Source organism: Lactuca saligna, chromosome 5 (genome assembly GCF_052625555.1).
Source record: "Lactuca saligna cultivar CGN05327 chromosome 5, ASM5262555v1, whole genome shotgun sequence".
Taxonomy (NCBI): Eukaryota; Viridiplantae; Streptophyta; class Magnoliopsida; order Asterales; family Asteraceae; genus Lactuca; species Lactuca saligna.
Genome location: NC_136421.1, coordinates 218207756 through 218222366, shown reverse-complemented (window position 1 = coordinate 218222366; position 14611 = coordinate 218207756). Strand labels below are relative to the sequence as shown.

General features: G+C 36.1%; 1 protein-coding gene across 1 annotated transcript; it reads left to right on the top strand.

Moving 5' to 3' along the window:
• The first annotated feature begins 9644 nt into the window (after positions 1-9644).
• LOC145044948 (DENN (AEX-3) domain-containing protein) lies at positions 9645-14284 on the top strand. The gene is made up of 19 exons (XM_078993303.1): positions 9645-9837; positions 10480-10812; positions 10929-11093; positions 11174-11257; positions 11339-11398; positions 11482-11526; positions 11620-11819; positions 11921-12181; positions 12250-12373; positions 12460-12657; positions 12740-12829; positions 12912-12974; positions 13071-13145; positions 13234-13284; positions 13353-13430; positions 13504-13638; positions 13718-13825; positions 13904-13969; positions 14059-14284. Exons 2-19 carry the CDS (start codon positions 10513-10515, stop codon positions 14125-14127), a joined length of 2172 nt encoding a protein of 723 aa, XP_078849429.1. The 5' UTR covers positions 9645-9837; positions 10480-10512; the 3' UTR covers positions 14128-14284.
• Positions 14285-14611: the final 327 nt, after the last annotated feature.

Below are 14611 nucleotides of genomic sequence, written 5' to 3'. Positions count from 1 at the left end.
GCTAAGCTTGCATGGATAGTCCATGGAGTTTTTAACCCATGGATCCTATGGAAATGAAAGGTCATGGGTATTAGGGTTTACATGAATGTAACCCTAATCCTCCATACTATATAAAGATGTATTGGGCACATGAAATGGAGTAGTGTGTGAGTAAACAAGATTGGACCAATTTCTAGTGTGCATTCTATTCTCTCAAGTTTTCCAAGGTGTTTTTGGTGATTTGTGATTCCACTAGAGTCATCCACATTATTGGTGCTAGGCTCTTGAGGCTCCAAGGAATCGACCACAAGCAAAAGGTATGTCATTCTACTAGATTCTTGTATTGTATATACTTCATATTATGCTAGTTAGGATGAAACCTTGGGATATTGAATATTTTCATGTATAATAGAGAAAACATAGATCCAAGGTTTATAGGGTTGCATGTACACCATAGGAGTGCTAGAATGCTCAAAATCCTTCACAACATACTACCAACTGCTAGGAAATTATATCCAATGGGCCGGCCTTGGTGCCTTAGACCCCTTAGTATAGTGATGATAACTCACCTCGCAACTATCGACTCGAAAGATAACTCAAACTCTCGGATCACCTCCACAAAATCCACCACATATATTCGCCACACAACCATGTTCATAAATTCCCAAAATGCCCCAAAAGTCCAATAGTCAACCCTTGGTCAAAGTCAAAGTCAACTACCAAGGTTAACAGTCCATGTTGACCTGAACTCGTCGAGTACAACCAACCACTCGTCGAGTTCCTTGCATAACTCATCAACTCGTCGAGTCACTTGAATGACTCATCGAGTTCCTAATGTGTTGTGGCCGTGAACTCCTTGGCCAACTCATTGAGTTTCCCTTGCAACTCGCCAAGTTCATGTGTGTCCAAAGGTTGGGAAAACCCTAGCTAAATCGCCGAGTCACTCTACTGACTCGTCGACTCTACGACAATCTTCATCGGACTCGCCCAGTTGACCATGAAACTCACCGAGTCCCTTCAGTCCTTCATCCAAACAGATGCTTTTTAAGCCATGCTAAGTTTCCATATTGCAAATCCAAGTCCCCAAGGCATGTTTATCACGTAAAGTTGCAAACTTTACGTGCATGCAAGGCTCTAGACACTCTAACTGACAAATCTAAGCATGCAATGGAGTTTTACACCTTAAGAAAGTCTCATTCTTGCAAAAGCTATAAGCTTTATGGACTTAGAGACCCAAGGGAGTTCAGATATGAAGTTGCAACTTTAGATCTTAGCTCAAACACAAGAAAGGAGTCCTAATATGCTAGAAAATCCCTAAAATCCACCAAAATGAGATCTAGAATGAAATGAGGTCAAGTTAACGGCTTAATACCTTCCAAAGGATGCCAACTGAGGTAGATCTCTGATTCCCACATGTTCCTTGCTTTTAGTCAGTTGTTCTCCAAGCTTTTCTCACCAAAAATCCTCTTCCAAATCTTGAACAAACAAAGGGATCATACTCACACGAATTAGGGTTCATGGAATATCAACAGACTGTAAAGGGAGGCTGAGGAGGCCAATGTTCCTTTAAATAGGGTGCAAAACCATGGAAGTTAGGGTTTCATCCTCTAGCTCCTACTCGTCGAGTCCCTTCTTGAACTCGTCGAGTAGGTCAGTTAAACACGTGGACGAACCCGCTATTACTCGATGATTCAGGGCAACCAACTCATCGAGTCCCTTCTTGAAATCAAGAAAATTTTATAACCAAAAATCAATACCTGAGAATCGGGGCGTTACAAATTATCCATTGAAAACTTCTTTAACAGTTCAGTGGTGTATTTCTCTTGATGAATGAAAATCCTTTGAGGGACTTGTTAAACCTAAAGACCTAGAAAGAAATTAATCTCTCTATTCATGCTTATTTGAAACTTGTTTTTCATGAGCTTTGCAAATTCATTCACCATTCCATTATTCGTTGAAACCGAAGATGATATCATCAACATATATTTGAGCAAGCATCAAGTGATTGTCATTTGCTCGTCTAAATAAAGTGGGATCAATCACACCTCTTTTGTACCCTGAAAAGACTATAAACTCTGAAAGAGTCACATACCATGCTTTAGGTGCCTGCTTTAAACCATTGTTGTGTTATGATCAAACATCAATCCTATGGTGCACATGCAAACCCTAAAGCTTTGGATATAGGATTTTCTATTTATACATTCAATAATCATCCAAAGTTTTCAGACCCTAATCTAGCATACAACAAAATCGAAATCATCATAAAGAAATTAGTAAGAATGTTATGTTTGATTGTAGCTTCATGATCTTGAGCTTTCGAGAACCTAGCACCTCAAATGCGATGCCTCTAATGAATCACAAACACCAAAGCAAATGGAGAATCTTAGAGAGAGAGAGAGAGAGAGAGAGAGAGAGAGAGAAAGATAGAGAGAGAGAGAGAGGAGAGGTAATTTTCGGCTCTTGAATCCTTCTAGGATTGTGGTAGCCGAAATTGTGAAACCAGGGGGTTCCTTATATAGGTGAGCTGCTAGGGTTTCAGTCAAAACCTTAATTAGATTGCTTAGGCCTTAAGCAGTCCACAGGATCCTTCCAGAAGGCCTCCTATGGGCGATTTCTATGTGGGCTTCCCCATAAATTCATCCATCCCTTCTTTAGGGTTCCACATGCCATATTGCAACTATCACATAATTACAATATCAGTCCCCTTAATTTAATTAATCTCTTTTGACCACAAAATTAATTCTAAATTAATTCTTGACCAATATTAATTAAATAATATGATTTCTCTTTTAATATATTATTCATATAATACATTAATAAACCATAATAACCTCTTTCTCTATAATTCATCTAGTAAAGTTGCTTTGGTGAAGGCAACCCAAAAGGACCATGCTACAACCGGGTCAAGTACATACCAAATATAGTTATGGCTTAGACACCTAATCCAACACAATCCAGCACCCCCGGAGCTCCAGTAACCCTCTTGTTAAGCGCAAGCGATATAAAGGATTGGATGGCCCCCAAATCAAACAACACCAAAGTAGATATATCATTCACGAGGAACGATCCTAAAATAAAACACATAAATATAAGCAGACAAATCAATATAAATAAAGAGATAATGAGAAGATACATACCCGTCACTACGTCGGGAGTTGCACGAGCCTCCTCGGTCATCAACTGAAAACCCCTGCTCTTCACCACAGGTGCATCCGCTCAGCCCTGTTGGTCGTTAGTAATCTGAATAGTTGCAGGAGCGGGTGATGACACCGATCCTGCTACAACTAAACTCAGAAAATGGGCTTTCTTGTGGCCCCTCTGATTGCAATGAAAGCGAATCAAATCAAATATCGGCGTGGTGGTGGTAGTAGCAGTGCAATCCCTGCTAATATAACCTGTCCAACCGCACTTGAAGTAGCCAGAACCACCCACCATGCATGCCTCATCGTACATCCTACCGCACTTGCCACAACGGCCCGACCCTGCTGGCCCTTCCCTCTCGCATCAAGAACCGTGGGCCTTTTGCCCGAACCCCTGATACATGAGCCTCATCCGACTTTCTCTTCCTTTCTATCTCGAGATCAATCTCCCTCTCCTTAGCCCTCACTATCATATCCTCTAGTGTCTTGCAACTAGATCAGCTTACAAACTGCCTAATATCGCTCCTTAACATCTCATCACAAACTGCCTAATATTGCTCCTCAACATCTCGTGATACCTCTATTTCTTCATCTCCTCGTCCGCCACACACTGCGGAACCAAAAGTTCCCTCTCTCAAAACATCGAGGTGATCTCACCCACCGTCTCAGTAGTCTGGCGGAGATCTTGAAACTCTCGCGCCAACTGTTGCACCTCAATCACTGGTGCAAACTCAACCCTGAGCCTTGTCACAAAATCATCCCATGACATCGTATTAACATCTTGGTCACCAACTGCGTGTCCTACCTCCTCCCGCCAATATCATGCCCTGACCTACATAAGGCAGGAATCAAGTCTGACCTTTGCCTCATCGGGGCAACTGCTAGTGCGGAAGGCATTAGCAACATCTACTAACCACCTCTTGCCCACTATCGGGTCCTTCGCCCTATGATGGTCCAGAGCTCCACATGATTGGAACTCCTTGAAGGTCAAAGAATGCGCTCCCACCAAGGCCACCATCTTAGAATGAAACAAGCTCAACCTCTCATCCAAAATCTACATAATGCCCTCCTTGACCGTACCAAAGATCACATGATTTTGCTCAAGAATGCAACGCGTAATTTCAGACGAAATGAACTCCTTCGTCTGATCATCCAACTACCTGACTCTAGAACCCAAGCCTGAGACCTCTGCAGCACCATAACTGCCAATAGGTCTTCCCCGCAGAGTCACCATACTGAAAATAGACCATATAAACCACCAGAATAAGCATTAGAATATATTGAGGGATCACAAACTCTACAAGCCTGGTTTCATCACAACTCTCCTTGAATCAAGTACAAATCCTCTGCTTCCAGTAGTACGAGCCCATACTACCTTCCATATCTATCTCTACTTTCCTTAAGGATTTCCTTTAATCCGCCAAGTCACCTTGTATCCATACAATTAACCCTCATCAAGACAAGGTTCCAGCACTAGATTTCATCTTAGGTTTTCCTAGGTAAAACTCCACATCACTCTCTACCGCCAGCTACAGAAGGAACTCCCGCTAACTTCCTCTAACTAGTTCATGAATACAATTATATATCACCAATACCAGATAACTCTTCGAATGAGAAGTCTCACACTACAACGATTGGACTCAAACAGGAGTTGCTCAATAGAGTTAAAACCTAACCTTCTAAAATTAGTTAGTTCCCATAATATGTAACTTAGCATATTCACTTACTAGTTAGCTGAAGCTAGTGAAAATTCCTAAAAAGCACAAAGCAAGCGGAATTCGAGCATCAAGTAATCAGAACCAAGCATTACCTAATCAGACCATCCTATCACTGACTAATCAGTACTAGTATGTAAGTCTATAAGCTCATACAATAGGCATACAAAGACATCTCCCCTAGCATTCTATCATGCAAATATTAAGCAGATCATTAGCCCTAACTAGCATGCGATTCACAGATCAAATCATATCAAATAACATGTGTGGGTATTTTAGGAAAACTTACTTAAGCTCGGTCGATTACATGCACCACACCCTTTCTTGTCTTGGAAAACTATTTTCTTAAAAATACATTTCTTTTTAAAAAACTTTTTACCAAATCCTCAGTTTGAGTTCAGACACACCCGAGAGTATGTCTGAATCCCTCAAACCAAGGCTCTGATACCAACTTGAAATGTCCCAAAAATAAGACCACGAAATTTCATTTTTGATTTAATAAAACATTAATCCAAACATTTTCATACAACCCTAAAAGATCAAAGTTTGTCAATACATCAAAACATATCAGAGTAATTCTCAAAATGCGGAAAAATGTGGTGTGTACTCTGCAATCATCCCAGGCTCTTCCCTTTCGATCCTGAAGTACCTGAAACATAAAAAAAAACGTAAGCACAAAACTTAAGTGAGTTCCCAAAAATACCACATACTATACATACATAAACACATAATGGGCCCCGCCCAATGAGTGTAACAGGCCTCGCCCACACTCGCATAACGGGCCCCGCCCAAAATCGCATAACGGGCCTCACCCAATGAGTATAATGGACCCCGCCCAAACTCTCATAACGGGCCCCACCACATACAAATCATATAAGCATAACAGATAAAAGCATACAGAATAACCATCGGCCCCACCCAGTAAGCATATAAACACATACACATACAAGAGTCACATAGATATCTAGTATTCTAGCATAACAGATCATGGGATGACATTGGTGCTTTAGATCTGCTAAACATGGTGAGGAAACTCACCTCGCACTGTTGAATCTCACAAAAAAAAATCTTTGGCTGTTGGTCCGATAAAATCCTTGCGCTAGCAATCACAAAATAACATCCGATTAATAATTGGATCCCGACTCACACTAAGAGTCCAAACTAGGGTAAAAGACCTGATTTACCCTTTTCCCCAAATTGGCCCAAGGCTAAAGCCCAATCCTAATGTCCAAAAATCCCAAATTCCAAATTAATCACCCAAATCCCAAATATGGCCCAATTTTCAAAATTAGGCCCAAACCCCTTTCATGGGCTTTCAACCAAAAGAGTCCAATAAAATATCAATAGCCCAACAAGAGAATTTGTATGGCCCAACAAGGCACAAGACAACAAAAGCCCAACATGGCCTGATACCGAGAAGCCTACATATCCGAATCCCACTGCTGAGTATGCATAACGTACTCAGCTTGTACGCTTAGCGTAGTTGCTTAAGGGATTGTATGTGCAACATACTCCACCCTCTTAGCCAAATTTCTCATTCAGCTCTTAAACGGTTAAGACTTCACTCCAACACTTAGATCTGACTTCCTTAAGGTGGTTTATCATGTAAAGTTGTTAACTTTACGAACATGTATGGCTTAATGAGACTTTTAGAGCTCAAAAGAGCTTAAAAAGTGACTTAACACATGCATGAGACCACAAATACCATAAAGCTTGCAGTTTTATAAACAAAAGGACCTAAAGGACCCTAGATCTACCACCAATCACTTCTAGAGTGAATCAATAGGCTCAACAACCAAACCATGGACTCAAAAAGCACAAAATGGCACCAAACTAGATCTAGCATTATGGATTAACAAGATGGAAGCTTTTACCTTACAAGGAAAACAAATGAAGAAAAAATATTATATCTTCAAGCTCCAAGCACCACTCCAAATGGTTCACTTCTTCTTCTCCTTCACAAAGCACCAAAAATCACAATTTAAGGCTCAAACTCTCAAAATCTCACTTAGGGTTTGATTTTCTGGACATGAGGGGATGAAGGTTGTCTAAGAATGACATGGTGAGGCTATCACAAGGTTGAAATAGGATGCAATGCCCTAAAATTAAGGTTTCGCTTACTCACACGTACGTCATGCGTACCCTTTGTACGCCCAATGTACTTGAACCAAAGGCGCGATCAACCCGAGATAGTACGCCCTGCGTACTAGCTTAGAGACCAATTTGCAAGCTTTTTAATTAACAAGGGTGGAATAAGAAACTTACAAAATCCAAGTGTTACACTTTAGTATTGCTACGGAATGGTTTCATGTTGCCTTTAGAAAACTAAATAGGCTAATTATTTTTAATGAGTTAATGTGTGTAATTCATATTTCGAAATTTATTATTATTCGATGTTGGTGATGTTATGTTGTTGTGTGATTGGGATTTGGAGAAATCCAGACGAAATGTTCATATGCGGGTTTGTTTCTTATTGGCTTCGAGGTTGAAAATCAACTTACAAAAAAGTAAGTTGATAGGAGTTGGTGTGAATTACTCTCAGGTGGAGGATTATGATAGTATCATTGGGTGCTCAATGATTTGACTTCTATTTTTGTATATTGGTCTCCAGGTAGGGGAGAATACGAACCGAACTATTAAAAATTTTGCATCCAAACCCTCTACTTAGAAAGCTAGGATGTTATCTACTGGTGGTAGATTCACGTTGTTGGAGATTAGTTTGGGCAGTTTAAGAACATACTTTATGTCATATTTTTTTAATGTAAATCATGGTGTTAAATTCCTAAAATCCTTACGAGCTTGATTATTTTCGGGGATGGTGATAGGATGTGTTTCTTAATCACATTCCAACACATACTAGTTTGGATGAGAAAGATAAAGACTTTGACTATATCATTTGCCCTATTTTTGATAACATGACAAAGACTGTGAATCATATTTTCTCTATGTGTCTCATAATTATGGATATTTAGGCTCTTATTGCTCAGTGGTAGAATTTGGATGTTCCTAATGTTTGATACACCATTGGGTTGGATAAAATGGGATGATGTTCCGAAGTTTAATTTGGTGCAAAGCAAATGTTTTGATGCAATACTAATGACTTCTTTTTTGGTTGTGTGGAAGTTTCGCAACTCCGTGCTCTTTGGAACGGTTAGATCTAGTAAATAAACTTTTTTTGATGATATAGTTTCGTACGTGTGCTTTTGGATTTATAATAGGCGAAAGAAATATAAAATGTACTGGATTGGTTGGTTGCACAATCAGTTCTTAGCTTTTTTATTTCCTTGTAAGATATTTTTTTTATTCACTAGTGAATTGCTAGATGATTAAGGGGGTGTTTGAGATTGCGTTTGAAAAATGTTTATTTGCTTATTGGCTTTTTGAAAAGCTAATAAACCAAAAAAATGTTTGGCAAACTCAAAAGCATTTTTCAGAATAGCTTTTCCATAAGCTTCAATAAACACTTTTTTAATAAGCAAATAAGCATTTTTATCTAAAAACACTTTTTTAGTTAAAAAAGCACCCCCAAACACCCTCTAATACAATTATCTTGTTCCAAAAAAACCATATTTAAGAGTGAATCTTCAACTTGAAAGCTCATAAATATCTATAAAAGAATATTTTAAATTGAGCAATGTTTTGTTTCAAGTTTGACTAAAAATATTAAAAATACACATGCTCGAAAAGCTTCTAAAAACTCGACTCAAATCCTTATAAGTTCGAGTTCTACTTGTTATATATATTCGAAGTTGAGCTTGAGTTCAATAAAGTCTAGGTTAAAAAGGCTCAAGTCAAGGTCAAGTTTAAGCTCAAATATTTTGATAAAACTTAAAATGTCAATATGAGTACATTGATTATTAATCAAGTATTTTTTAAACTTCAAAATAAATTCAATTTTATAAAAACTACATGAAAATTTAATATTTTGATAACACTTAAAATGTCAATATGAGTCATTGATTATTAATCAAGTATTTTTTTTAACTTCAAAATAAATTCAATTTTATAAAATCTACATGAAAATATAATACGAATATCTAACATAATATACATGTGTTTTATAACGATATTCAAGTAACTTACTTGACATTTACTTATATAGAAAGCAAATAAAACATAAAAGTGGTCCTTATATCATTGTTTTCTAAGAAAAAAAAACATAAATTATTTCTTATGTAGAATTGACAAAACCCCCCAATCAAATGATAGTTTAAAACATGTGCTTTATGCAAAACGTTGCTAATAATTTGATGATCTTTTAGTTGATGCATGTCAAAGATGCAACGATGACCAAATTAATAAGTGATATGATTTAGTGTGAAATTGATTATCCGATTAGTACAATTTGAATATAATAATTAATTTTATACGAGTAATAATAAGAATAAGAATATAAGAATATATATAATATAGTCCTGCATAAAATTGTGCATTCATATTTCATCTCTCTTCTTTAACTCAATTTTAGGAGATCTCAATTTCCGGAGATGGTTTTTGTTATTTAATCTATAAATATTTCCAAAAGAAATTAAAAAAAAAATTATAAAATAATTAAACAAATAATCATACAACAGCAGCAAGAACAACACCCTTAAGAATAGATATATACTACAACACATTATCCTCTACCCTATTTTTATATTAAATGATTATGATTTAATACCATACACTCATTTTTAATAAATAAATAAATACTATAGTTAAGGTCTTTTAAGTTAATCAAACACTTAGAAATAATAAATAAATATTATCGCCGTTTCTCCTTTCATGGATTCTAGAGGAAGGGGTTTCTTAAGACCAAAAAAAAAAAAAAAAAAAAAAAAAAAGCTTAATACTTCGTTATGGCCGCCTGAGAAACTCTCCTTCCACTTTCTTCATCATCTCCCTCTCTCTCTTTCTCTCTATCTCTCTCTACAACACACACCGAGATGGATGCAGGGGGAGACGTATGATCTTGGATGCGTACATGTATGTGGCGTCCATAAGTTAAAGCGAATTTACAGGTGAGTTTTGTCGTTAAATCTGTCAATCGCTTTTTCGTCTCGTCGTGTTATACCCAATACGCCAATACCCGTCTCCGTTAATTCCAACTTTCTTTCTGTTTACTGATCTGTTCTTTGTAATTCAACGAAGCTTCTACTTTTATTGTTTCGATCGTTTTGTATGATTGTTCCTCTGTTGCTTGATTGTAATTTTATCATCGTGAACCGAGAAAATGTAGTTTTTGTTATCTCCCCCTGTAAGATCAAAATCTATATGTAGTTTTCGCTAAAAATTACTTGTAAAATTCCCGACTCTTGTGTTTCAATGTGTAAATAGATTGGTTATGCACTTATGCTGGTCCATGATGTGTACAGCAGCAGCAGCAACTATTACTATTCCAGTACTTTTAGGTTTTTCTGTGGAATGAGAAGTACCTTCCTTATCCTGTATTTTTCTGTGTATTCATCGTTCAGTGGATTACACGTTTCAATCGATTCAAATCAATGAAAATTCATCATTTTAACATGTGTGATTGGTAGAAGAAAGACGAGTAATGCTAACAATGCTGAAATTTGGTGTCGTTTCTACTTATTCTGAATGTTTGCAATGGAAAAAAAATCATGCTCATAGTTTTCTCTTTTCGTTTACCTCCAAAATTCCAGTATTCTGGACAAAAGGGACTTCCACTTCCACTCATGGAGAAAGGTAATGGAACTCATGAAGAGGCAAGTAGCCCAGGTTGGGGTGCTTCATTTTTGGTGCAGACAGCTGAAGATGCTTCTGGAACTGCTGTTACTCCTCCTTCTCCTTCACCAAGACCTTCAGTGGTATTCTCATCAAAAGGGGATACCAGTCCTCTTCAAAAGCTTCAGAATCACGTTTTCAGAGCACTCAAAGGCTTATCTCCTCCTTCTGAAGATAAAAGCAGAACTTACAATCCAGAAGTATTAACTAGCCAAAAACGTCAATGGGCAAGCTTTCAGTTGGATGCCCTGGTATGTAAACATGTAAATATGTAATATCTTTCTTTCTTTTTCTTTTTCTCTACTCCTATCTTTCATTCCTGAATCTTGAATTCTTGATGATTGTTTATAATTTCCAAATCTTTTAGCATCAAAGGATATTGAAAGAACCTTCAAGGCTATTTGAGAGCATGGTAGTGGTTGGATTGCATCCAAATTGTGACATTCAGGCACTTCAGAGGCAATATTTTGGTAGAAGATCTGAAGGTCCAGGGAGGCATCAGTTTCGTGTAGAACCAAATCTTGAACCTCAGGTTCTGGTCAAAGCTTTGACTTTCTTCCATTTTTATGAAATATGATACGATGATTTCTTATCATTTTGCATTACTTTCAGGTTCTTTTTGTCTACCCTCCAGATAAACAGCTTCCATTAAGGTCTAAAGATCTCCTTTCATTCTGCTTTCCTGGTGGATTGGAGGTTAGACTACATAATTATATAATCAAACCTTTTATAATTTGTGTAGTTTTTAATCTTGTTTGTTACTTTTAATAATTCCAGGTTCACACTATTGAGAGAACACCATCAATGAGTGAACTGAATGAAATACTTCTCGGACAGGTATATCTGTTTAAAAAAAAAACTCTTTTCACTTTTGATAAAAGCAAACACATTTATCTAAAAACTATGTCTACTTTTTTCAGGAACACCTTAAACAAAACGATCTATCCTTTGTATTCAGGTTACAGGTAACATTTTCATCATCTGTTAGAGTGTTTTCATACATACACATAAACATACATACAAATATTGTTTTGATACAAATTTAAGTAACGTTATAGGGTGCAGATGATTCAACACTTTATGGTTGTTGTGTTCTTGTGGATGAATTAGTCCAACAACCTTCTAGATTAATTTCAATCATGGGAGATGGACATTTTTCTACCCCTCCTCTTAGTCGCCATGTTTTAACCACTAGAAGGTGTTACTGTATTCTTACAAGGCTTCCTTTTTTTGAACTCCATTTTGGTGTCTTAAACAGGTTTGGCAACATATCAGATGAATGCTTTCTTTATACTCTTCTTCTTCTTCTTCTTCTTCTTCTTCCTCCTATAAATTTCATTTGTTTATAATTTCATGTAGCATCTTCACTGAAGAAAGATTGGACAGATTAACAAAAAGTATTGGGGATTTGGATTTGGATTCATCTGTTGAGAATGATGGAGAAGTGTATTTAGAAGCTGAAAATGGTGCTTCCGTTGAACTAGTGGTTAATGGAAGCATGGAAACTTGTGATAATCATACTCATGTTGATGATAAACAGCTTACTCAAAAACAAATCCCAAATGCAATTTTGCCTTTTCTTCGTTTTCAACAATACGATAGCTCTGATTCTTCCTCAAGGTAAGTTTAAATCATAAATCATATTTTATCATTTGGGCATCTGATTTTTTGAATTATACTTGATGCAGTTTTCAGGGGTCTCCAAGTGAAGATAGAAACTTTAGGAGTGATCTTGATTCACCAGAGACAGAAGAAGCATCTTTTTCAGGTCAAGAGGATAACGAGCACAATGAAATTCTCGATTGGGCTAAGGTTTTTGTTGTGAATATTTTCATTTTGGACCCTTGAGGTTTTGAAACTCCAATTTCTGACCCCTATATATATGTTTTTTTTGACAGAATAATAACCATGGATCATTACAAATTATATGTGAATACAATCGTTTATGTGTCCCCACAAGAGGCTCAACAACAAAGTTTCACCCCCTTGAACACCTGCATCCTCTGGAATTTCACAGACCTGATGAAACAGTTTTACATATGGCTGGTTCTACTGTTGATTTGATGTCATGTAGCACAACTTTTGAACTTTCAGAGGTTTTTTTTTTTTTATTAAAAAATAAATTATAATGTATGGTTTTGTATTCACTACCTGATGGTGTACTGTATGCTACTGTAGGCTCACAGGGCACTTTCAGTGGAGGAAGAGGCAACTGCTTTATCAGTATGGGCGATTTCATGCATATGTGGCTCAATGCGTCTTGAACATGTAACTTTTTTAAAGTTTTTTTTTTCTTAAAACAGGGGTAAATAGGTAATTTTTGTTTTACATTTATCTCGATATTCCACAGGTCTTGACAATATTCACAGGTGCTCTGTTGGAGAAGCAAATGGTGTTTGTGTGTTCTAATCTGGTTTGTATTTTATCTGTAATTATAAATTTTACTCTAGTTATATAATTATATCATGTTGGCTTAAAAAAAAAATTATTTTTATTTTTTATGATTCAGGGAATATTATCTGCTTCAGTGTTATCGATTATCCCTTTGATTCGTCCCTACCAGTGGCAGAGCTTCTTTATGCCAGTATTTTTTTTTTTTTTTAAATTCCTTAAATTTATAAATTATAAACCAAATCTGCTATAAGTGATGTTTTATATTTGTTTCGGTTTAGGTCTTGCCAAATGACATGCTGGATTTTTTGGATGCACCTGTTCCTTTTGTAGTAAGTTTTTTGATTTAAAATTTTATTTTAATTTAATCATTTAAATTAAAAAAAAAATGTGGGGACAGGTTGGTGTGAAGAGCAGAACAGCTGAAGTACAATCAAAATCAGGAAATGTTATTCTTGTTGATGCAAATAAAAACCAGGTATGTTTATTTAATTTTTCAGATGTTGATATATTTCTTTTATTTTTTTAAAATGTTTTGTTTAATTATTTAGGTGAAATCATCTTATATGCCACATTTCCCACAATACAAAGAGTTATATGCAGCTTTAACTCCATATCATGCTCAACTTGTTGGAGAAAGTTATTTGGGGAGAAGGAGACCTGTTTATGAGTGCACTGATGTCCAGGTATAATATTACATTCTTTTCTTAACCACATCAGAATGGAATCCACCATTCCATTCCATCTCACCAAACCTAAACACAGGTAGAAGCTGCAAAGGGATTCCTCAGAGTATTAAGATCTTACTTGGATTCTCTTTGCTCCAACTTACGTTCACATACAATTACAAATGTTCAATCAAATGATGACAAGGTTTTTTTTTTTTTTTTTTCTTCACACCATTTAAATTATCAAAAATCAAATTTCTTAGAAGATGAATCTTTTATTTAGGTTTCATTGCTTCTAAAGGAGAGTTTCATTGAATCTTTTCCTAGTCGTGATCGACCTTTTATGAAGGTATTGCTATTTTATAAATAAATATAAAACATGTTTTTTTTTTTTTAAATAGCCTAATTTTATTTATTATTTTTGAAAATGTGAAACAGCTTTTTGTGGACACACAAATGTTCTCTGTACATACAGACTTGGTATTGTCTCTTTTCCAAAAGGATTAGGAGTGGAAGGAAGGAAGGTTGACCTTGTAATGTATAGTTTATACTTTATAATCGCAATTGAGCGCAAATTCTATAAATTATTATAGTCCTCCCTCATGAGTTTTAAATGTGTTTTTATATTATTATATAGTTATAATTATAATTATAATTGGTTTCACATTTTGTATCACATGGCTATCTACATGAAAAGCCAATAACATCATATAAACATCATGTGGCCTCCTTTCTTAAACCATGTAACTTTTTTCTTGTTCTTTAAGGATACCAATGTTGTATGTTAGGATAAGGTGTTGTATATGTACGATATGTTTCCATTGATCCGATGAGCTTACATTCTAAAAGAATATAAATATATTCCACAATATTTATTAATTTTAATAACATTCAATCATTTTAATGTGAGACAAGTTGGATGAAGAAGGGTAAATAGATGTATAGCCAAGTTATTTTTATCCAAATTAAAGTCGATTAAAAAAGGTGTTAT